The sequence below is a fragment of the Mauremys mutica genome, chromosome 1 (genome assembly GCF_020497125.1).
Source record: "Mauremys mutica isolate MM-2020 ecotype Southern chromosome 1, ASM2049712v1, whole genome shotgun sequence".
Classification (NCBI taxonomy): domain Eukaryota; kingdom Metazoa; phylum Chordata; order Testudines; family Geoemydidae; genus Mauremys; species Mauremys mutica.
Genome location: NC_059072.1, coordinates 129,969,847 through 129,993,298, shown reverse-complemented (window position 1 = coordinate 129,993,298; position 23,452 = coordinate 129,969,847). Strand labels below are relative to the sequence as shown.

The 23,452-nt window shown below is 41.2% G+C and overlaps 1 protein-coding gene across 5 annotated transcripts in view; it reads left to right on the top strand.

The window, feature by feature from the left end:
• The window catches only part of LRP6 (LDL receptor related protein 6), a 202,933-nt gene that overhangs the window by 76,615 nt on the left and 102,866 nt on the right, over nucleotides 1–23,452 (top strand). For 4 of the 5 annotated variants that reach the window (XM_045000135.1, XM_045000134.1, XM_045000132.1 and 1 more), the window contains one exon: nucleotides 5,033–5,230. In XM_045000135.1, the coding sequence (XP_044856070.1) occupies nucleotides 5,037–5,230 (194 nt within the window). In that variant the 5' untranslated portion in view covers nucleotides 5,033–5,036. Of the gene's footprint in view, nucleotides 1–5,032; nucleotides 5,231–21,012; nucleotides 21,043–23,452 lie in introns of those variants that run through there. The other variant, XM_045000136.1, reaches the window with a different exon arrangement.

The following is a 23,452-nucleotide window of genomic DNA, read 5'->3' as shown; positions in this document are numbered from 1 at the left end:
GGTTATACAGGGGCTGCAGCGGCACTCTGTGATCCTGCTGCTGTTCCTGAAGCTCCACCAGACGCCGGAGCATGTCAGTTTGATCACGCAGCAGCCCCAGAGTTGCATCCCGCCACCGCTGATCTTCCTGCCTACACCTCTGATCTTCCTGCCGCCACCTCTCATCTCGAGCGTCCCTCCTGTCCTCATGTTCACTGGCATCTTTCCTGTAATTTGATACCACGTCCTTCCATTCATTCAGATGAGCTCTTTCATTGCAGGTCACTTCCATGATTTCCGAGAACATTTCGTCTCGCATCTTTTTTTTTTCCGCTGCCTTATCTGAGCCTTCGGGATGGAGTAGGGAGGCTTGAAAAATTTGCAGCTGCATGAGGGAGGGGAAAAAAGGGAGAAGTATTTTAAAAGATACATTTTACAGAACAATGCTTATACTCTTTCACGGTGAACAACACTATTCACCTTACATAGCACATGTGATTTGACTACAAGGTCGCATTTTGCATCTTAATATTGAGTGTCTGCGGCTCTGGTGTTAGAAATCTCACAGACGCAGGTCCGGGCAGCAGAGTGCGGCTTGCATGCGGCCATGGTAAGCCATTGTCTTCTGCAGCCTTCATATATCCAGCGCCCTCCTTTACCAAATAGCAAGCAAAGCCCGTTCAGTGCTGCTTCTTTCCTGTTAACATGCAGCAGCAGAAACCACCACCCCCCATCCAATTCTCTGGGATAACCACTTTATCCCTCCTCCCACCACGTGGCTGGTATCATGGAAGATCACTGCTAAACACCCCTCTCCTCCCCTCCCCCACCGCGTGGCTGGTAGCAGGGAAGATCCCCCTTCCCCCTGCTTGGCTACCTGCAAGGAAGGATTTCTTTTAAGCAACAGGCAAACAGCCCAGTAGGAATGGCCATCTCTGTCCCCTTAATTAAATTCTGGAATTTCAACCAGGTTACCATGAACGATATCACTCTCCTGAGGATAACACAGCGAGATAAAGAACAGATGTTGCTTGAATGCCAGCAAACACTGGGACCATACGCAGCTAGGCTTTGTCATGCAATGATACCATCACTTGCTACATGCATGGCGTGGTCAAGTGTCCTAGCATGGAGGACGGAATAAGGCTGCCCTGCCCAGAAACCTTCTTTTCAGAAAGGCTTTTGGAGTACCTCCAGGAGAGCTTCATGGAGATGTCCCTGGAGGATTTCCATTCCATCCCCAGACATGTTAACAGACTTTTCCAGTAAGTGTACTGGCCGCGAATGCATCCCAAGTCCTCAGGCCAAATTAATCATTAAAAAACGCTTGCTTTTAAACCATGTCTTATATTTACAAGGTACACTCACCAGAGGTCCCTTCCATGTCTTCATTGTCTGGGATAGTTGCTTGGGAGGGCTGGGAGGGTAATTCCGTCAGGGTGAGAAAAAGCTCCTGGCTGTTGGGGAGAACGGAGTGCTGTGTGCTCTCTACAAGCTCGTCCTCCTCTTCCTCCTCATCTTCCCTGTCCGCAGAATCCTCAGCCATGGCTGCGATTACCACCCCCACTTCGGAATCCACGGAGAGGGGTGGGGTAGTGGTGGCGGACCCCCTAGAATTGCATGCAGCTCAGCATAGAAGCGGCATGTTTTTGGCCCTGCCCCGGACTTCCCGTTTGCTTCTTTGGTTTTCTGGTAGGCTTGTCTGAGCTCCTTAACTTTCACACGGCACTGTACTGAGTCCCTGGTGTGGCCTCTTTGCATCATGGCCTTGGAAATTTTTTCAAATGTTTTTTCATTTCATCTTTTGGAACGGAGTTCTGTTAGCACGGAATCCTCTCCCCATACAGCGATCAGATCCAGTACCTCCCGTGCGGTCCATGCTGGAGGTCTATTTCGATTCTCAGGAGACTGCATTGTTACCTGTGCTGATGAGCTCTGCGTGGTCACCTGTGCTGGTGAGCTCTCCACGCTGGTCAAACAGGAAATGAAATTCAAAAGTTGGCGGGGCTTTTCCTGTCTACCTGGCCAGTGCATCCAAGTTCAGATGGCTTTTCAGAGCGGTCGCAATGGTGCACTGTGGGATACCGCCCGGAGGCCAATACCGTCGAATTGCGGCCACACTAACCGTAATCCGACATGGCAATACCGATTTGAGCGCTACTCCCCTCGTCCGGGAGGAGTACAGATATCGGTTTTAAGAACCCTTTATATCGATATAAAGGGCTTCGTTGTGTGGACGGGTGCAGCGTAAAATCCGTTTAACGCTGCTAAATTCAGTATAAACGCGTAGTGTAGACCAGGCCTGTGTAGAGTGAGTTACCAGCTCATGTGAATGCGGAACCTGGGCTGTAACCAGCTGGCCCAGGTTGAAAGCACCACCACACTTGGGTGAGAGATTTTTGTTGTAAACAGAAGGGGAGAAAGATCCTCAGCTAAGGGGTAGTCTACACTGGGGGTGCGGGGGGGGAGGGGAGGTCAATGCAAGATACGCAACTTCAGCTACGAGAATAGCATAGCTGAAGTCGATGTATCTTATTTCGACTTGCCTCCTGTCCTCATGGCGTGGGATTGACAGCTGCGGCTCCCCCGTCGACTCTGCTTCCACCTGTCACCCTGGTGGAGTTCCGGAGTCGATGGGGACCGTGGTGGGGATCGATTTATCGCATCTAGATGAGACGCGATAAATCAATAAATCCCTGATCGATCGATCGCTACTTGCCAATCCGGCAGGTAGTGTGGACGTACCCTAATGCTTTAGTGAAGATAAGTCTCTTAATTTTCCCAAATGCAGCACAGCACTTACATGTGTTCTTTCTGTACCATGATCTGGTGTGCTGGATTTGCTGGCTCCACAGAGTTTAACTGGGACTAAAACCTGCAGGCTTCCAACCATAGAGAAGAAAATAAACAGATGACGGTGAAAAAGCTATTGCAGAAACTGAACAAAGGTCAAGGGAATTGGTTTGAAATGTTCTAAAATCTTATTCTGAATTTGTGCGTGCATGGGTGTGTATATATTTTGACAAATGAAATGGGCCTGTTTGTGAAGTCTTGGAGGACTTTCCTTTTGTCACTGAGCTTTCCTTGCCTGGTTTTGCTTGAATAATTACATTTTGTTTAAAAGGTGAGAGAGAGGGAGAAAGAAATGAGCCTGTTATAGCACCTAATGAGCTATCAGTTTCAGCCTGAAGGTTGGTCAGGCAGGGCGGTCAATACCTTGGAACCTATTAACCTTTGGAAAATATTTGACTCAGCTGCGGGAAGGGGAGGGGTTGTTTCTTTAAAAAACTATTTAATCAACTTTTTCTCTTTGTAGAAGTACTGTTTGAGTTTCTTTTTCAAGTTTCTAATTGCACCTTACCATGCAGTTTGGCCAGATAACCTGCCAAAGGTGCAATTTAGCAATTTTTTTCCTAAAGATTAGATTTATTTTCTTCTTGACAGATAACTCATTCCCTCATGGTGTTCAATCATGTCTAGAGAAATTTCATGCATTCTCTCTAAACACCCATGCAGTGTGTGAGTTTTTAAGGTAGAAAATTCCCTTTTTAAAGAGTGAGTCACTGGGGACTGAATTGGGCAATATTTGTATTGCTTGTGGTGCATGTCTGTCTGCAGATATAGCATTGTATTAAACACTCATTTGAGTGTGTAAACATAGATTAAGGGAAAATATGACTGGGAATTTCCTGACTCTTTATAGAAATAAATAAATAAAACAAACTTTGCCAAGAATAACTTCATCTGCAAATGTTTCTTAAATGTGTTGCAGGTCTGTGTTTGTTTAAAGCGTGGGTGGCCAGGTCCTGTTCTCACATGTGGGCACCATACAGCCTCTGGGTGCTACAAGTGTCCTAGAGCTGCAGGTTTCCCTTGTTGACGCAATGTTTTGCCTGGCTTTCTTATCCACCTGTTTAAGTTCTTGCCCCATATGTTGTTCCTTCAGGTGCAAAATAGTGTTTGTTCCTAAATTCTTTTGCCAATCCAGAAGAGTAGAGTTCCTCCTACCATCAGTAAAAGTGCAGAGTTTTCTGATTATACTCTCTCCCTTATCTAACTTCCATATGTTTCCTCTTAGGGTTAACTATGACCAGGTAACATGCTTTTACATGTCTTTGTTTACACCAGAGGTTCTCAAACTGGGGGTTGGGACCCCTCAGGGGGTTGTGAAGTTATTACCTTGGGGGTCACAGGCTGTCCGCTTCCACCCCAAACCCTGCTTTGCCTCCAGCGTTTATAATGATGTTAAATATATAAAAATGTGTTTTAAATTTATAAGGGGGTGGGGGTTGCACTCAGAGGCTTGCTATGTGAAAGGGGTCACAGGTACAAAAGTTGGAGAACCACTAATTTACATGATTTCCTAAGTAGTGTTTAAAAATGTAGTAATTAACATGTGTTAATGTGTTTAAAACAGTTTCCCAGCCTAGACTATCCCTTCAATGTGTAGACAGGGCAAGTTGTGTTTAAAAACATGTCAGCTGGTTGTCTCTCTCTAAATCCATTCTTTCACAAAAGCAGTGTCCCTGCCAGAAGTACTCTCCCAGCACAAAAAAACAAACAAAAACCCCAAAGAAAACAACCCTTCATTATATCTATTTTTCTGCCACTGCATACAATTACTGTCCCCCACAATCCCTGCACTAACACAAACTCTTCTCCTGTGATCCATATTTTCTATGACAGCGTACATTGTCTGTCTAATTTCCCTGATTAATTTTGATGCTGACAGGTTATTGGCAATGTGTGTAGAATTTCCCCAAATGTCTCATGCAGTCTGAGGGAATAGACCCTGAAAAGAGTAGTATCAAATTACATGACTGACTGATGTTTGAGAGATTTTAGTTAAAAACAGAAGCAAAACCTAGATACGCTTGTTCTGTTTCATAGGAGGTAGGTACATTGCCCTGTAGAATATAGCCTCAGAGAACTCCGTCTCTTTCAGAAAAATAGCAACGAAGCCTACGTCTTGACTGGAATATAACTCCAGTGATTCGAGTGTAGATTCGAACATAATCTGTATCCTTCTCTTTTTAAAAAAAAAACATTATAGGTTCATGTATTGGACAGATTGGGGAGAAGTGCCAAAGATAGAACGTGCTGGGATGGATGGTTCAAGCCGCTCCGTTATAATAAACACAGACATTTACTGGCCAAATGGATTGACTCTGGATTATGAGGAATGGAAGCTTTATTGGGCAGATGCTAAACTGAACTTCATCCACAAATCAAACTTGGATGGAACTCATCGGTAAGAAATTTTAATATGACTTATATACAAATCCAATGTTTTTTTAATAGACTCTGTTTAATAAATACATAAGCTCTATAGCGGCTGATTCTGACCAGTCAAACTGCCATGTTAGCACTCATGAAGCTCCAAACAAACTAATAGTAAAATAAAAACAAACCACAGCTGGGGTTTGAATGGATACTCAAACTGGCGGATGGTCCTTAATCCGTTGTATTCAGAAGAAAGGTTTTTGTAGCTTTTCTAAGAAGTGGTCCTTAAAGGGCCCCCTGTTAATTTATTTGGCTTTACAGTAACAGTTCCCTGGTTTTTTAAAATGGATTTGCTGTCCCTGCTTGCTGTAAAAATTACTTCTTAATGACAGTACTGTCAAGCTCTTGCAATTTTATTGCAAGCCTCACACTATTTGGTCTTTTTCTGATAGCCCCAGGTCCTTGCATCAGGTAAATGTGGCAGAATCTCAACTTGCATTTTTCTAAAAACAAACATTTATAGCCCTTCTGGTTGTCTCTCTAAGTAGAGGCCTGTCAAATGCAGAAAATAAACAACATGGGGAAAAATATTTCCGTCTTTTCTTCTCTTTCAGTCAGATAAGGTGTCACTTATGACAAGAGGAGGGTAAAGCATTTTTAGAGATGTATGTGTGGGCGCTAAATTGATTGTTACTCCAACAATGTTGTTAATGGGGTTATAGATTTAGCTATGTCTGGTACATTCAGGGCTACCTTTCAAGTAGAGGCCTACTTGGTACTACCTGAATGCACTCTTATCTTGTTTGCAGGATGTTGCTTTTCTTTACCAAATGAGACGGTCTGTGCACTAATATCCTCCATGAAAATGTATCCCATGTATCGTAGAATCATAGAAGATTAGGGCTGGAAGGGACCTCACAAGGTCACCTAGTTCAACCCCCTGCTCAAAGCAGGACCAATCCCCAGACAGATTTTTACCCCAGTTCCCTAAATGGCCCCCTCAAGGATTGAACTCTCAAGCCTGGGTTTAGCAGGCCAATGCTCAAACCACTGAGCTATCCCTCCCCCCTGAGATGTTATACGGAAATATTTCATATTGTCCAAAATTAAGTCTTGGAGTTTTTTTTTGCAACCTTCTGTGATAGCTTTTAATTGGTTTATTTATCAGTAAGGTGGTCTTTGTTACTCTCTCCTCAGACATCCCAGTGACTTAGCAATTGTTCCTGTGTGAACATAAATTCATGGTCAAATAATTGGGCCCTTTCAAGAGCCTCAGTATCTGCTATCTAGGCCTTTCATTTTAATTTGTGGCTAGGTACAGAGGCAGCATTTATAAAACATATCCACTGTCTTAATGTGGTATTTATTTGTAATCCATGGTTTCCTGCTATAAAGCAGAGGATAAAACCACAACATGGCTGGCTTGGCGGCTTATGCCACATACATCCTGAAGTCTGCCTCTTAACAGACAAAAAACTTTGTTTCAGCGTTTCATCCAGAATTTTTGTATTAGCATTTGTCTGAGGGATCACAGCAGCTGTGTGTAATATTTTTTTCAATTATTATAAATAATTTAACTAGTATAGATAATTCCAGGATGGGTATGAGGTTTGTAGTTTAAGTGGATTTTGAAATGGCTCTGGAATTGTTGCCTGGCAAAAAGAAAACTTAAGTAGAGCCAAAAAAATCATTGGAAGCTGATGATACCACTGCCTCTCAGAATGCAGGACTGCCCAATGGCTCCAAAGTGGTGGGCAAAGGGGCAGAAATGACATTATCAGGTAAAATGCCTTAAAATGAAAAATAACTGATGTATAAAATTATTTGGGTCTGTGATATATCATTTTTTTTATATATAAATCTGATTAACATGAACAGAGGATATTCCAGTTGGAGTCTAATTGGGGCTAAGAAAAATTGATGTTAAAGCTCTCTTCTAATGAAAAAGGAGAGCTACTAAATCCAGTTAAGTAATAGGTGCTTAAAAATCTTCATCTTGACTGAAACCGACCACATGAAGGGCACAAAATGACAGCTTGCCCCTGTCAAATTGCATGCCAAAGGTGGATTTCTCATCCAATTTTTAAATGACCAAGGTTTGTATAATTGTCAAAAGACTCACAAATAACAGCTGATTTGATCACACTTTCATAGATTCATAGACTCTAGGACTGGAAGGGACCTCGAGAGGTCATCGAGTCCAGTCCCCTGCCCTCATGGCAGGACCAAATACTGTCTAGACCATCCCAGATAGACATTTATCTAACCTATTGTTAAATATCTCCAGAGCTGGAGATTCCACAACCTCCCTAGGCAATTTATTCCAGTGTTTAACCACCCTGACAGTTAGGAACTTTTTCCTGATGTCCAACCTAAACCTCCCTTGCTGCAGTTTAAGCCCATTGCTTCTTGTTCTATCCTTAGAGGCTAAGGTGAACAAGTTTTCTCCCTCCTCCTTCTGACACCCTCTTAGATACCTGAAAACTGCTATCATGTCCCCACTTGAAACCCAGCTTGTTGTTTTTGCCCAACAGAGTAAATATGTAGCTTGCTTTATTTTTTGAATCACCTGTTTTATGCTCTCATATTTGGATGGAAGGAAGAGGAGAAGCTTGTTAATTATACTAAAATAAGGGGATGGCGGTGGTGGGAGTCATTGGGTTTGAATAGATAGTCTGGGTAGGGCCCATTGGAAATTATGCATAATATAGACATCTGGTGATGGTAAGTGTTCATTGTTAAAGCACCCAGTGATCAAAATCAATACTAACCTCTATCCAATTAGATGTGTGTATGTGCTTTCCTAACATGCAAACACAAGTTTCCTTGTGTCTTATCTATCGTTCCCAGTCCTTCCAGCGCCACAGATACCTCACTGTTCCTGCAGGCACTTCTGCATTTTCAATATTTCTTTGCTGCAGGCTTGTTTTCAGCATCTCTCTTCTTAATTGTTTACTGTGCAGCAACACATGTGAACTTTAGATTGTAAGTGAGCTGATCCCCTTATTTGCTTTTGGCTAACCTTAAAACGATAGTTGGAATTAGGAGAAAATTAGTATTTATTTGAAGAAAAATAAAAAACAAAGTAAAAAACCTCTTTCTGAACCAGGTGCTTATAACCTGCCTTAAGCAGTCAGAAGCGTACACCACTTTCTGCAGCACCTGGTTTTCCCTGGGCATGTAAGGGAGCCATAAACATTCAGAATATAGTCAGCATCTGTGTCTTGTGTGCTGCGTTTTTTACAATTCCCATTCAGCATGAAAAAAGAGGAAGATTTATTCAAGGAGCAAAGCATCTCTTTCTAATTTTCTTCTTCTTCTCTGTCTTTACCTCCTAGGCCTTTGTCTACACTAGCTAGCCTATTTAAAAATCATAATATAGATGCAGTATGTTGTAGTTTTAATGTATTAACTGGTCAAGGTTTTCCTTCCTTACTTTCCTTCCCAGGGTTAATCTTGACCAACTAATATGTTAAAACCACAGTTTGGCCTGTCAACATTTAAAAAAAACAAACCACTAACGTAATCAGTCATGTTTTTAAAAACACACCTTTTTCCTAGTGTTCACATACCATTCATTTATTCAGTTTTCAGTAACTTGGCTCTTTTGAGGTCACCGTTTTCTTAGTTTCTTCAGTCAAGATCTGAATTTCTAATGTTTAAAAAAAAAAAAAGGGTGGCGGCAGGAAATAAAATGAAAAAACAACCTTTGAAAGTAAACAAACTTGAGGCCTTCTTTAAATGCACACAGACATAAAAAAGGGCACAAATCCAAATTTTTCCTGTTTTGTAGGCCACCTTTTAAAATCCATGCACATACAAAACATACCAAGACATTGCAAAAGTAGAGAGCAGAAGAATGGGAGGGCAAGGACAGCATCACTCTGTGATGGTGTATTATTTACTTTAAAATAAATGTTAGCTTATTTCTAAATTACTGTTGTTAGTGAGGACTCATAGTATAATATGAAGGGGTGTAGAGATGAAGGAGATGGCCCTTTAAAAAATGGAACTTGTATATAGCATGTAACTAATTGCTGTGTAACCTGGGGGCAGACACTTTAGTAGAAATGACCTCAGTATTCAGATCCTTAACTAGCCATCACACAATACATTTCATATATAATTTTTAATAGTCTAATTTTTTCCTCCTTGCATTAGAACCTGTGATCTCTAGAAAATGCTGCTAGTTGCTCTACTACTTTTAGCATGCTGATATTACATAGGGAGAAACATTTGTTCATGTGGAAGCTAGAGAGCCATTGAATCAATAAACAGAAGCAACAGGCTTTACAAAAATTGTGTCGTTTGGCAAAGATAATGTCCTAAATCTGTTTAGATTTGGTCAGTTTTGCAAAGGAGGCAGATGAGAATACAAAGAAGATCTGCCTCTAGCCTTTTCAGTCTGGCATAATATAAGGAAGAAGACAAAGTTAATAGCAAATAAATGTGTTGTAGCAAACAATCTACCAAGACAGGTGGATCAAATATAAAACTTCATAGGAGAGAGAGTTTAATAATATTTGGTATTATTACTAATCTAGAAAAGAGTTTCAAACAAGCCAAAGGAAATGGAGGTTTGGTTCGGCATGAATTTAGAAAGCAATATAATCTAAATTGGATGTGAAAAGCCAGTGTCTCTGATAGATAAAGCTCAAAGTATTAGAGGTTCAGACACAGCTCAAATTAATATACTGTGTGTGTACATTACATATATAGAAAATCAATTTCTTTGATTTTTCAAAAGGAATTTGACAGCTTGCATAGACATATATTGTGGAATATTCTTCAGTTCTATGGAATCCCATCTAAAGTTGCCAATATAATTACAATTATGTATAGAGAGGCGAAGCGCTCTAAAAGAGTGAACAACCAGGCAGCACAGTGGTTCAAAGTGGACACCATCATGAAACACAGTTCTAGTTGATCTTCTGGTTAGCATTGCCATACATCGGATAATGAAGAAATATATTAGCAACATAAACACTGGTAAATCATGGGTAGATGGCAAATGCCTTGAAGATCTAGACTTGGCAGATGATATTGCGCTGTTGAGTGATACCCTCAAACAAGCTACAAAGATAATCTGGAAAAAGAGCATGCGAACAGGGCTCAAAATTAGTAGTACTATGACACATGTCCTCAAAACCCAGAGGTCAAGCAGCAACATCACATTAGAAGGCAAAAATATCAAGCAAGTTGAACAGTTCATCCACCTGGGCAGGACTATGCTAGCTAGCGGAGACCTCAAGAAGGAAGTGACATCAAGGGAAGGAAGGGCATCCACAGCATTCATTAAACTCAGAGCATATGGAAATCAAACATATACAGCATCAGAAAAACACTTTAGAATTTTCAACCCAGATATAATCTCAGGATTAACATATGACCACAAATGCTGAAGATTTACCAAAATGTTAGTCAGAAAACTAGACACTGTTGAAAATGTGTTTACAAAAGATTCTGGGTATTAGATGGAAAGATTTAATCGCCAATGAGGAGATCTGAGAAATCACCAACCAGCAGCTCATATCTACTGGAATTGGAAGGAAGTGCTGGATATATTTAGGGCATTTACTCTGGATGCCAATGCATAGACTCCCATGTGGACACTAACTGCTGTGAAGAGAAACCTTAAGAAGAACCCCTAATAGGGAGGAGGACATAACAGTTGATCTCAACACCGTGGAGTAGATGGAAGCAACAGCAAATGGTAGAGAGGAATAAAGTAGATGAGTTTCTGCCTTGTGCGCCAACAGTGGTGCGGGAAGGATGTAGTAATAGTATGTGAAAGAGAGAAAAATCTTGGTGTTGCTGAATATACCAGAAATTATGGGAAAGATGCAGCTTTGTTTTTATTCTTTATCTTCTAGTCTAACTACTATTTCTGTTTCTGGCACTAAATAGCAATCAAAATACATGGATTTAAGTTAAACTGGCTACTGTGCTTGTCAGCAACGAAAGACAATAAATAGTATGGTGCATCCATGACATCTTATTTTCTTGGCTCCTCCGGGGATAGGGAGAAGTGAGGGTTGGAGAGGAGGAGGCAGGAAATCAACAGATTCATAGTTTTATTGCTTACTAGAAAGGGGGATAGAGGAGCTCCCTCTAAACTCTGCAAGCTTCTGAATAAAAAATGATTATTAGGCCCTGTGACAATATTAGCAATACTACTTCCCTTCCATTTGTTCAAATAGTAAAACTCACCCACTGGATTTGTGATATGAGATTAAATTTGTAAGAAAACCCAAACAGCAAATTTCAAGTAATTGTATATAGTTGTCGTCTAGCCCCAGGGCTTATTGGCATGACTGCTTCAGTGATAGGTTTGTTATAATGAAGGCTCGTAGTGCAGAAGTTGATGTTTAATGTCCTTGGTTTGCAAGCGAGAGAGAGGAATGTACAGTCTTTCTTAAAACACCAGTTTCTCACATTGGAAAAATAATAGTTTAAAAATGAAATTGGCCTATGGAAGGCATGTTTTTGTTTTTTGAAGCTCTTACCCGCCTTATCAGAGTGAACCAGTTGCTTTTTGAGGGACTAATTAAACAAAACTGAATTGCAGACAGCTCTCCTGTGAGTAAAGTACAGAGATAGGTTGGCCTGCTAAGCCAGCTCTTGAATTAATTTTGTCTTGTTTTACCCTGCAGCTGCAGTTCTAATTAATAAGTTAACACGTTATTGGCTGAAGGGAAGTGCACTTACATGGTCCCTGAGGATGCGTTTGTGCTAATGAGATGGGTTTAGAGGCCATTGTAAAAAAACATATTTTCAGCAACTGTCAGACTATCACTGCCTTGCAAGTGTTTCCCGGGTTTCTAATTTTGTATTTGAGCATTGTGGGTCTGCTTTCAAGCATGAAATCATGTGTCTGTCAGATGATTAGTTGCTGTGGATTTGACGAAAAGTTAAAAATATGAAGTTTTCCATTTACAATAGAATCTTTTATCCTTGTGTACATATAGTTTGTCTACAGTATAATTATGTGATGTATCACATAGTTGTGTGGGTGTGTGTATATATATATATATGTCTTTAAAAAGCTAAAAAAAAAAAAAGTCTGCCACTGAAATGGAGCCATCTCTGGGGTGAAAAGTCAATAGCTGTGTTAACACTGCATGACAACTCAGAAGAGGAAAGGAAGAATACCATGGCTAATTGAAATTGCAGGGGAGGGGGTAGGTGGGCACGAATTGGAGCTAATTCCTCAACCCTTGTTAGAAGTGCCCATGGCACTTTATTTCAGAAAGTTGCAGCAGAGATGTAATTTCCAAATGTCTGGACTTGTGAACATTTACGTGCTAGTGATTCTAGTTAAGCAGTAAATCACAACAGGCAGCGTATTTTGGGGGCCTTTGTGCATTGTCAGGCACCAGGCTGAACGGACAGTGCCTTCATCCACCTAAGCGGTGTACCAGTAGCTCAGGAATACAAATTTGGATAACATTGTTAGAAAATAATATTTACAAAGAATAATACATTTATAAAGAATATTTACAAGAAACAATGGTTACCACAGTGGTTTTAAAGTAAAATCGTACAAATAATGAATATGGAATTGTAAGCAGTCTAATTTTATTTGAATCTAAAAAAAATCTAATTTTAAAAATATTGCTATTTTCTTGTGGAATGGTTTTTTTAAAAAAGTGCCATTAAGTTTTTTAAAACAACGTTGAATTGTATCCATAATATTTCCTTAGAGCAAGCTTAAAGAGCTTTTTAATTATGTAAGAAAAATAGAACTTTCTGTGCCTCAAATGAAAGTTTGTAAAAATATAGCAGAAACTCTAACCTTAGTGACTGATAAATGAATATACATGATAAAAATATCTATTGTATTACAATATCTAGTGCTCCTAAAAGTGAGGAAATAGCAAAACAAAACTGAGTTAAACACATGGGACTTCCACTGTGATAGCTGCTTCTATGTGTAGTTCTTTCAGCATCCCTCATTCCTGAGCACAACATCCAGTGCTATTTTCATCCCAAATTCCTCTTTAGCAGAGTCCTTTGACTCAAACTGAACTTTGAGGCAATTTTATGATGTGCACTGAAATGAGACCAACAGAATCGTACTATTTCACCTTTGGTTTCCAAGGGTAAGGCTTTCATGTCCTGATTCCAGTTCAGCTACAAAAGTATACGTTTTTAAAATGCATAATAAACTTAAGATTGAATATGCAGTATGTTAAGACTCTTTTTTACCATGGAGACTTTAAGGAAGTATCACATGGCAGATGCAGTTTTAAGGGGGGAAGGGGCGGGGCAGTGGGCAGGGTGTTGGTTTTCTGGCATTAGAAAGTTGGCAACCCTACTATTAGCTTCCCATATTCTGTAGAGCAATGCTATACAAACTCTTCCAGTCGCACCCCCCGCTCACCATCAATGGAATCTGTCTGTGCCCCCCCCCTCCATTACTGCACAGCCAAGCAGCAGAACTTGAGTTAAAGGCAGAACTGGGGCCAGAGGCTGAGTTGGTCTGAGAGGGAATGTGGGCAGAGCTGGGCTGGGGACGGAGCTGGTCTGGGGGCAGAGTGGGGCTGGAAGCTTGGCTCTCCTTCCCCACCCCATGGGGGCTGGCCCGCATCTGGGGCCAGCGCGGGGCTGGGGGTGGAGTGGGGTTGGAAGCATCGCATTCTCTTCCTACCATGGGTGTAGTTTGGGGATGGAAGGGGGAGTGTTTGCACCCCTCCACCAAACTGCAAATCTCAGGCAGGCACAGAATTTGGCACTCCACATGTGGCCTCGGAGGCCTGACTGGAGTTGCTCACCCAATATAGAGGTCAAACTACTCCTATGCTTCTCACCTACCATGGGGGATGGCCCAGGCCCGGAGGCAGAGCAAGACTGGGGGGTTAAACGGGGGAGCTGGTCTGGGGGCGGCATGGGGCTGGAAGCGTGGCTCTTCCTGCCTGCTCCCTGTGGGGGGCTGGCCTGAGACTTACTGCATGATGCCCGCACCCCCTCACCCCGAACATTCCTCCCCAATAATTTGCGGACCACTGCCATAGGATTTAGCTTGACAGGGCCAGGGATTTTCATTTAAACCGTTTAACAGGACACCCACCTGCAAGCAAATAGCCCAAAATGTCAAGAGTCATGGATATATAACTGACATTTTTTAAGGATTATAGTATAATTAAATTACTTTATAGAGAGATTCTAGGGAGAAAAGATGAGTGAGGTAATACTTCTATTGGACCAACTTCTGTTGGTGAAAGAGACAAACTTTTGAGTTTACAAAGAGCTCCTTTTCAGGTCTGTAGACAGACAGAAATAGTCTCTATAAGACAGAGTTTAACTTGTATTATACAAGTCTGTTGCTGTTGTATTTTTTTCTATTATACTTTTCATGTACTAAAAAGAACGACTTTTTGGCGTCTTCCCATCTATCATTGATATAGTAAAATACCTGTTCAAAAACTTTTTGTAGAGATTTAAAAAAAACAAACCCCTGAAAATAAGGGAATCTGACAAAAATGTAGCCCATGAGTATTCATTCAAAACAGATCCAGTATATAGTATGGCTGTACCTTGAACTCGCCCACCATATACCCCGCATTGGGGACATGACAGACTGTATATGGTATATGCTGCCTAACACCAAAACGCTAACATCCCCCTACAACCTGTATGTTACCCCCAATGACACAATAACTGACGCTTCAAACACTTTGTATCGTTTATTTTTTAAATATTCTCTAATAAACTTTGAGCTTAGAGGTGTAATAGTCTCCAATAGGCTAATAACCTGCAAATGAAGATATGGGCCAGCAGTAACCCTTAAAGACTGTGTTCTTGATTACATGACTAAACAGAAAACTTTTACTTCCAGATTGTAAATTGGATTTCTATTTCTCTAATATTCCACTATCACTTTAGAGTAATATGGCAAATTTGCCTCTTAGCTGTCCAAGAAACTTATCTTGTTGCAAGCAAGGCCTGACCTGCCTGAAAGGGGTTGGTGTGGGAAAGCCAAACTGTGGCAGTGTGGGATTATGGAGGCCCTGTGGTACAAAGGAAGGTGCCTCATCCACACCATGAAACAAGGAAGCGAAACATTGCAGACTGGTGTTAGCATTTTGAGCTGATAAGGTTTTTTTCCCCTGTGCGCACGTTTGTGTGCTTGTACATGGTTTAATTGGAATACTGCTGAGAGGTTTTTAAGGAAATGTAGCTGTGCTGAAATAGTGGAGATTTTTTTTGTTTAAATCATTACCTATGATTTCCTAGTTAGCAGGTCATCAATTTCATTACTTAAATTCCTGGTGTGGAATCCTTTGAGTAATTCATTTGGTGAGTAATGAATACTCAGATAAAAGTGGAATGTCCCTGTATGGTGTAAACGAACTAAAATGTTCAACTTAATTGGCCCATTTCACCCAATGTTGGATAATTGGGTAGGTTATTAAGGATTTGGCAAGGCAGCTCAGTTCAGTGGAAATGCTCAAGCATCCAGTTGGGATTTCTACACCATTAGATAAACCCATCTGGACAGAAGATTGCTCCCTCTTCACTCAGTTGACAGACAGGAAAGGACAAGTGTTGTGCATGAAGAACTATTTCTCACATAAATTGTATTGTAAGATTACTTGTTTAATATGGGGTGTCTATATGCTATTTTGTTAGCATGTGGCAGTGGTGTGAATAACTTCATTTTTTCCCCCTTTTGCTTTTGAAATTTAGTTGCAAAAACAAAACTCATAGTTTTACTATCGTGGAACAGCTGGGAGATGGTAATATGTACAAAATCTTCATTTGAAAGGTGGAATTAAATGTACATAGGATAATTCTTACTCTGTACCACTGAGATTGGCCCCTACAACATGGAACATGAAGAGAAGAGACTGTAGGGATAAAGACCCCCCCATGACTAGTGGACCCAACTACCTTCTGTCAATGTGCTGCATCTGCTGATATAGAAATGTTGACCAAGATTTTTAAAAAAGATTATTGATCATGGGTACCTCAGTTTTGGATGCTTCATCATGCAAGTTATCCCTTTATTATCTCAGTCTGCAGTTCCATTGTTCAGATTTTGAAACCTATAATTTTAGCTCAGAACAGTTTTGACTCTGTCAATAGTGTTACTAGACAGCCCCTTATGTTCTGTATTGTGGAAATGATGAACTGAAACGAAATATTGCTTTAGCTGATGTTATATCTTTGGGGGCAGCCGGTTTAGGAAGAAATCACTTGAGGCCAGACAGCAGACAGCTAACAAAACCACCATTTTATTTACAGACTCAGAGAACTCACTCAGCCGGCTGAAGCTGGCTGAGCTAACCCATAATAATCTAACTCAGTTGCCATAGCAACAAAAACCATGACAACTAAACACACAACATATTCCTCCCCCCCCCAATAAGAACATCCCCTAAATAAAACACACACTAGACTAGAGAAGGAGGGTAGACTGCCTCCATTCCCGGCTAAACCCTGGGGATTATTTTGCCCCATAACCGTGGGTTCGTCCTAGCTAAAGATCCAGCTGATGAGGAAGCCTTCTGTCTCTAGGTGGATTATGGCGAACTTCTGGTGTTATTGCACCCGAAAGCACTAGGGGCTCAGGGTCCGCAGCACGAACGGGTGAGGAGGTGGTATCAGCTCGTGCTGGGCAAAGGGGTATCTCAGCCGCCGGCAGTAATGGAGGAGAACAGTCAGGAACAGGTGACTCGTGATTCGGTGCCTCACCAGAAGAGGTGAAGTCAGACCCCTCAACTGCAGATGGGTCCTGAGGACTGGCATGACCTGGCAACAGCTGATCTACATGTCGCCGCCAGGTAAGATTCTCTGCAGTCCGGACTGTGTAGGAAACAGGTCCTGTTTGAGTGATGACTGTGGCCGGGACCCATTTAGCTCTGGAAGTATAATTCCGAGCCAAAACTGGCTGTCCCGGGCTAAAGGTTCGGTCTTTTGCTCTGGGTGCCCATCTGATGACTTGATATTGCTGCTGATGTTGCACAGTTTGTCGGGGTTCAGAAGGTTTCAGCAGATCAAAGCAAGTGCGCAGCTGTCGTCCCAACATTAGAAAGGCCGGGGATGCGTGGGTCGTAGCATGAGGTGTGTTTCTGTAGGAAAGTAAGAAGGTATCCAGACGCTTTTGAATGGAGTGTTGTCCCCTTGCTGATTTCAAAGCGTTTTTCATTGTCTGCACAAATCTTTCATCTAATCCGTTGGTGGACGGATGATATGATGCTGACGTGATGTGGTGTATCCCATTTGCCTTCATAAAATTTTGAAACTCCTGAGAAACGAACTGCGGTCCGTTGTCGCTCACAAGTTGTTCTGGCAGACCAAAACAACTAAAGAGTCCTCGTAGTTTTTGGATAGTACTCTCTGCAGAAGTGGACTGCATTATAGAGACTTCTGGCCATTTAGAATGAGCATCTATTGCCACCAAGAACATGCTTCCTTCAAGGGGGCCAGCAAAGTCAACGTGAATACGTTGCCACGGGTTTTCAGGCCAGTCCCCTGGGTGTAGGGGTGTCCACTGGGGTGCATTCCTCACACCCTGACATGACATACAAGCTTTTGCCTTCTCTTCAATAGCGCTGTCCAATCCAGGCCACCAAAAATAGCTTCGTGCAATTTCCTTCATGCGCACTATTCCACAGTGACCGGAATGTAGCTGTTCTAACATCTGTGATCTCAGTGGTGGTGGAATAATGACACGTCTTCCCCACAACAAACAACCAGATTGGACCGATAACTCCGTCCGCTTGGACATGTAGGGAACAAGGTCAGATAAGACCGGAGAGGTTTGTCGAGATTTTCCATGCATCACCAGGTCCATAACTTGGGACAATACTGGGTCAACGCGGGTTGCCTTCTTTATCTGAGTAGCAGTGATGGGTGTATTCTCTACCTGTTCAAAGTAGAAGATTTCCTTTTGGGCACTATCTTGATGTTTGACCGGCAAAGGCAACCTTGAGAGGCCATCTGCGTTGCCGTGCAGAGTGGATTTCCGATATTTGATTTCATATGTGTGTGCTGAAAGTATCAATGCCCAACGTTGCATACGACTAGCAGCTAATGGGGGAATGCCTGTGTAGGGTCCAAAAATTGACGTCAGAGGTCGATGGTCTGTGAGAAGAGTAAACTTTAGCCCAAACAGGTACTGATGAAACTTCCGAATTCCAAAAACAATTCCTAATGCCTCATGTTCGATTTGGGCGTAGTTAGTTTCTGCTTTGCTTAGAGTGCGTGAAGCAAAAGCAATAGGTCTCTCTTCTTCTGAAGGCATAATGTGTGACACGACCGCTCCCACTCCATAAGGGGAGGCATCGCAGGCCAATTGTAGGGGTAAGGATGGATCAAAGTGCGTTAGAACTTCAGAATTTAGCAGTGCTTCCTTAGCTTTGTTAAATGCAACATCACAGGCTTCAGTCCACTTCCAGGCCTTGTTCTGCCCAAGGAGCTCATGAAGTGGTTTTAGCAGTGTGGCTAACTGTGAGATGAACTTTCCATAGTAGTTCAGTAGTCCTAGAAACGAGCGCAGCTGGCTTACATTTCGAGGTGGGGGAGTCTCCACAATAGCTTTAACTTTTGCAGGGGCCTTATGAAGACCTGCAGAATCAATGATGTGTCCCAAATATTCAACAGAGGGCTTGAAGAATTCACACTTGTCTTTGCGAACTCGTAGGCCATACTCTTCCAGTCTTTGTAGGGTAGCCTCTAAATTCTTTAAGTGATCCTCTTCATTTCTTTCAGTGACCAGGATATCATCCAGATAGCACTGAACTCCTGACAAGCCACACAAGATCTGGTCCATAGCCCTCTGGAACAGGGCGGGAGCAGATGTTATTCCGAAGGGTAGGCGGCAGTATCGATAAAGCCCCTTATGAGTCACAATAGTCAACAGCTCTTGGGACTTTTCATCGATGTGCATCTGTAAATATGCTTGACTCAGATCAATCTTACTGAACTTTTGTCCCCCAGCCAGGCCTGCGAAGAGGTCATCGATGCGGGGAAGCGGGTATTGCTCTGCACACAACACTGGGTTGACAGTGACTTTAAAATCACCGCAAATCCGGAGAGAGCCATCTTTCTTCACTATTGGAACGATAGGAGTGGCCCATGAGCTATGGGTAACTGGTATTAGGACTCCATTGGTGACCAGGCGCTCCAGGTCTGCTTCAACTTTTGGCCTGATGGCATATGGCACAGTTCGGGCTTTCAGATATTTTGGTGGACTGTCAGGTTTAATGTTCAATGTCACAGTGATTCCCTTCATACTTCCCAAATCATCTCCAAAAACAGCAGCATGTTTCCTTAGTATAGGGATTAGACTGGTTTCTTCTTTAGTCATCCGGTGCACTTCTGCCCAGTTCAGTTGAATCTTCCCAAGCCAAGACCTACCCATTAAGGCTGGGTAGTTACCTCTCACCACAAACAGTGGCAATTTAGCCACCTGTCCATGGAGCTCCACCTTAACATCAATAGTGCCCAGCATAGGCACAGCTGCTCCTGTATACATCTTCAGAACAGTTTTTTTTGCCTTAAGCGAAAGATGCTGTAGTTTTTCTTTATACACAGTCTCGGAGATCAGTGAGACGGCTGCACCGGTGTCCAGTTCCACGCGTATACGTTTGCCATCCAATAACGGGGTTACCCAGTATTCATGTGAGCCCACTGCCAAAGACAAAACATGCAGTGGCACTTCCTCTTGCGCTGAGGTGTCACCTTGATCATCCTGGGTCTGCTCTAGGGTATGCAAGGTTCCTCTTTTTGTCAGCCAGACCACAGGCCTCCTTTTCTTTTGTTTACAGGCACACTCAATGTGTCTCTTTTCGCCCCAGTGTCGACACACCAGGTCCTTCCACCAGCATTCCGATGCCTGGTGACCTGGCTTACCACAGCGGTAACATTCTTGACTCTGCACCGTTTTGTGGGTCAGTTCTTGTGACACTTTTTTCACCCTAGGGGATGCACCGATGTATTGCGCCTCCCTTGTAGCCAGTTCCATGGAGACAGCAATATCAACAGCCTTCTGTAAGGTAAGCTGAGCCTCTGTCAGTAGGCGCTTCCATATAGCTTCACTGTACAGTCCACACACTAACCTGTCACGCAGGGCATCATTTAACATCTCTTTAAATTCACAGTGTTCTGCTAGCTTTTTTAAAATGGCTACAAATTGTACAACTGTTTCATCTTCCTTTTGGTGTCTTTTGTGGAACCTATATCTTTCAGCAATTACCAGTGGTTTTGGGGAGAAATGGGACCCCAGGGTTTCCACAATGTCACTGTAAGATTTAGTCTCAGGCTTAACAGGGTGTAGTAAGCTGCGTAGCAGGGAGTAGGTTTTAGCCCCTACAACACTTAAGAATATTGGCACCTTCTTTGTTTCTGTAATGTCATTTGCAATACCAAAAAGCTCAAAACGCTCAGTATACACATGCCACTGCTCTATATTCTCATCAAAAGGTTCCAGTGACCTGGTCAGAGTAGCCATGATTTTAGTTTCACTTTCACAGTCAGTGCAAACAAGCAGTATTTTTATTTGTTTGTTTTGTACCTTGACTTCTACTTCCTTCTGTTATTGGAGCAGCACCAGGATCCCATCCTCGTCGCCACTTGTTATATCCTTGGGGGCAGCCGGTTTAGGAAGAAATCACTTGAGGCCAGACAGCAGACAGCTAACAAAACCACCATTTTATTTACAGACTCAGAGAACTCACCCAGCCGGCTGAAGCTGGCTGAGCTATCCCCTAATAATCTAACTCAGTTACCATAGGAACCAAAAACCATGACAACCAAATACACAACAGCTGACTGAAAATTTTTGATTTTTTTCAGTGTCTGTTGTACCATGCTGGAAGCCATTAGTGTATACTAGTAAGTTCTGTATATAATATGGATAAAAGAATGAAGTTCTTGGTGCTGTGGAGATGGAATATAAACAGCTGAGAGAAATATAATGGCTGAAAGCGCCCCATATGTTCTGGATTTATTGAAATACAGTTTTCAGGTAGAATGAGTTTCCTCATTTAATGTAAAGAGGAAATAATGGATTTACTGAGGCATGAAAGCTTAATTAAAATAAGGAGGTGTGGATGATCCACAGTGTTAGATTTAGTATAATGCGGCATCCTTTGGTCTAATGGTTTGCCCTTTTAAGTTTTGGAAAAATCCCATCTTCATTCTCTGTTTTAGTTTGCGCGTTTAAAAAAGGAAAAGGCTGTAAATGTTTTTCATCTTAAATTGAATGCATGTAGTTTGTTCTTGGATTTGGGGGTTGGCAGCAAGTTGTATAGGATTTTAGGAAAATACCACCCTATCAAGAACAGGGTTGTATAACCAGCCTCTTCCTACACATTTACAGTCTGGACTCTATTTTATCATCAGTAGGAAAAATGTTTGTACTCAATATAGTGTATTTGTACTCAATATAAATCATTCCACAACAGGGCAAGATTTTTGGTTGCTCTTCATATACAATAGGTAAATGCTTGGCCATCAATTTTTTTTTATTCATTTGGTTTGTTTTAAATTTCTATAGCTACATATAGTCATTTTTTTACTCCTTTCTCTTCCTGCTTCCTCACAAAGTATTATATGGGCATCTTAAAAGTTTATTTCCTCCTCCAATACATTTAACTTGAACTAAATTTTCTTCAGGCAATAGCAATCTTCTTGGCAAAATCTGTTTTAAATTTTACTGTCTCTCTGATTACCATGCTGATAATATAACTGGCTATAGTCAGGAAACAGTGATACATATCACAAGAGAAATTCACCTTGGCAGAAGTGCACTTTCTCTTCTCCCAACATAAAAACAGTATATATGGTTTGTAAATGTTTTTAAAATAAACTGCCCAGTCTTGATTAAAAAGAGATTAAAAGAAGTTTTTAATTGGACTTTTAAACATTTTAAATTAAATACAGGCTTGCTTATTTATTTATTTATTTTTAAATAAACCTATTTACAATTAAATTGGAGAACCTATGGTAAGGCCTAAGCTTACTATAATCCATTACAGTAATTTTAACATTTAAATTTAAAAAAATATTAAGTAGTACGTATTTTCTGCCAAATAACTGGCTGAGCACTTGAAACCAGAGTTAGTTGAAGTGCTAAAATGGCTTTTGGTAGCAATAGCCTCTTCTGCAGGTTCAGAGAGAATATTTTCCTCATTTCTGCTTATTCAGCTGTTTCAGTGCTGTGACTAGACCATTCAAAATTAAGAAACAAATGTGAGTTGAAAAAACAGAAAAGTTTATTTCCTTCTCCAATCTGTGAATAAAAACGAGGTTTGAGAAGATGAGATCTAGTTCTAACATTTTGAAGGACAATGGTGACCAGGAAAATTCAGTTCGTTAACTAGAGATGTTACTTCCTTTCTCAATACATTGATTAGTTTTAAATGCAAAACATGTTTTGATAAACCTCCTTTATTTACCCAATTAAAATAATTTTAAAATGCTGGTTTTGTGCATTTTTAATTGTTTGAATTTCCCTCCAAATAGAGCTTGTCACAAATCATAAGTAAAAAATAAATCACCTCGTAAATAATAAATGCATCACACCATTTTCTGACCGTATAAAAATGTAAACATTAAGAATTAGGAAAAATTAAGAATCTGAATATGTGTAAGTTAGACTATATAATTACTTTAAATAAATGTCTATAGATGTGGTAGAACCTTCTGGTTTAAAAAAGACCAGATTTACTGTAATGTCTATAATAAGTTGAGGATCATCGTGTTTTAATGATCACCAGCCAATGAAAATTAACCTTTAGGAAAATAACTAAGAAGTACAAATGCAAAGCAAGCTTCAAATCAGTGATTCAGATCAGGGTTTCCTGCTTGCTGATTTAAATCATGATTAAAATAGGTGATTTTAATTAATCCACCCTGAAACTACCTCCAGCTTTTGAAGTTTAATTGTGTGGTTAAATTTTTCTTGTTAATTTTGACTGAATCTCCAGTTACTCTCTTAGTGCCATTAAATATTTTTATCTGATGATTGTGTTGATTGAGAAACTTCCATGAGGTCTACAGGGCTAATAAAACTGCCCTCTTATCTCCAACTCTCCCACTCTTATTTCTGTTGATACCTGTGACTAGAAGTAGTAATTTGACTATGACACTTAAACTGTAAGCCTTTGAGGGAACTGAATAGCTTGGTAGAATGATAATGGGATATACAGTATCTTGCCTTCACATCACTTGTTCAAATCGAGCAGGGGCTGATAATTTAATGATTGAAAGTAGTTGCCACCAGCCAGCTGTCAGATCTTGT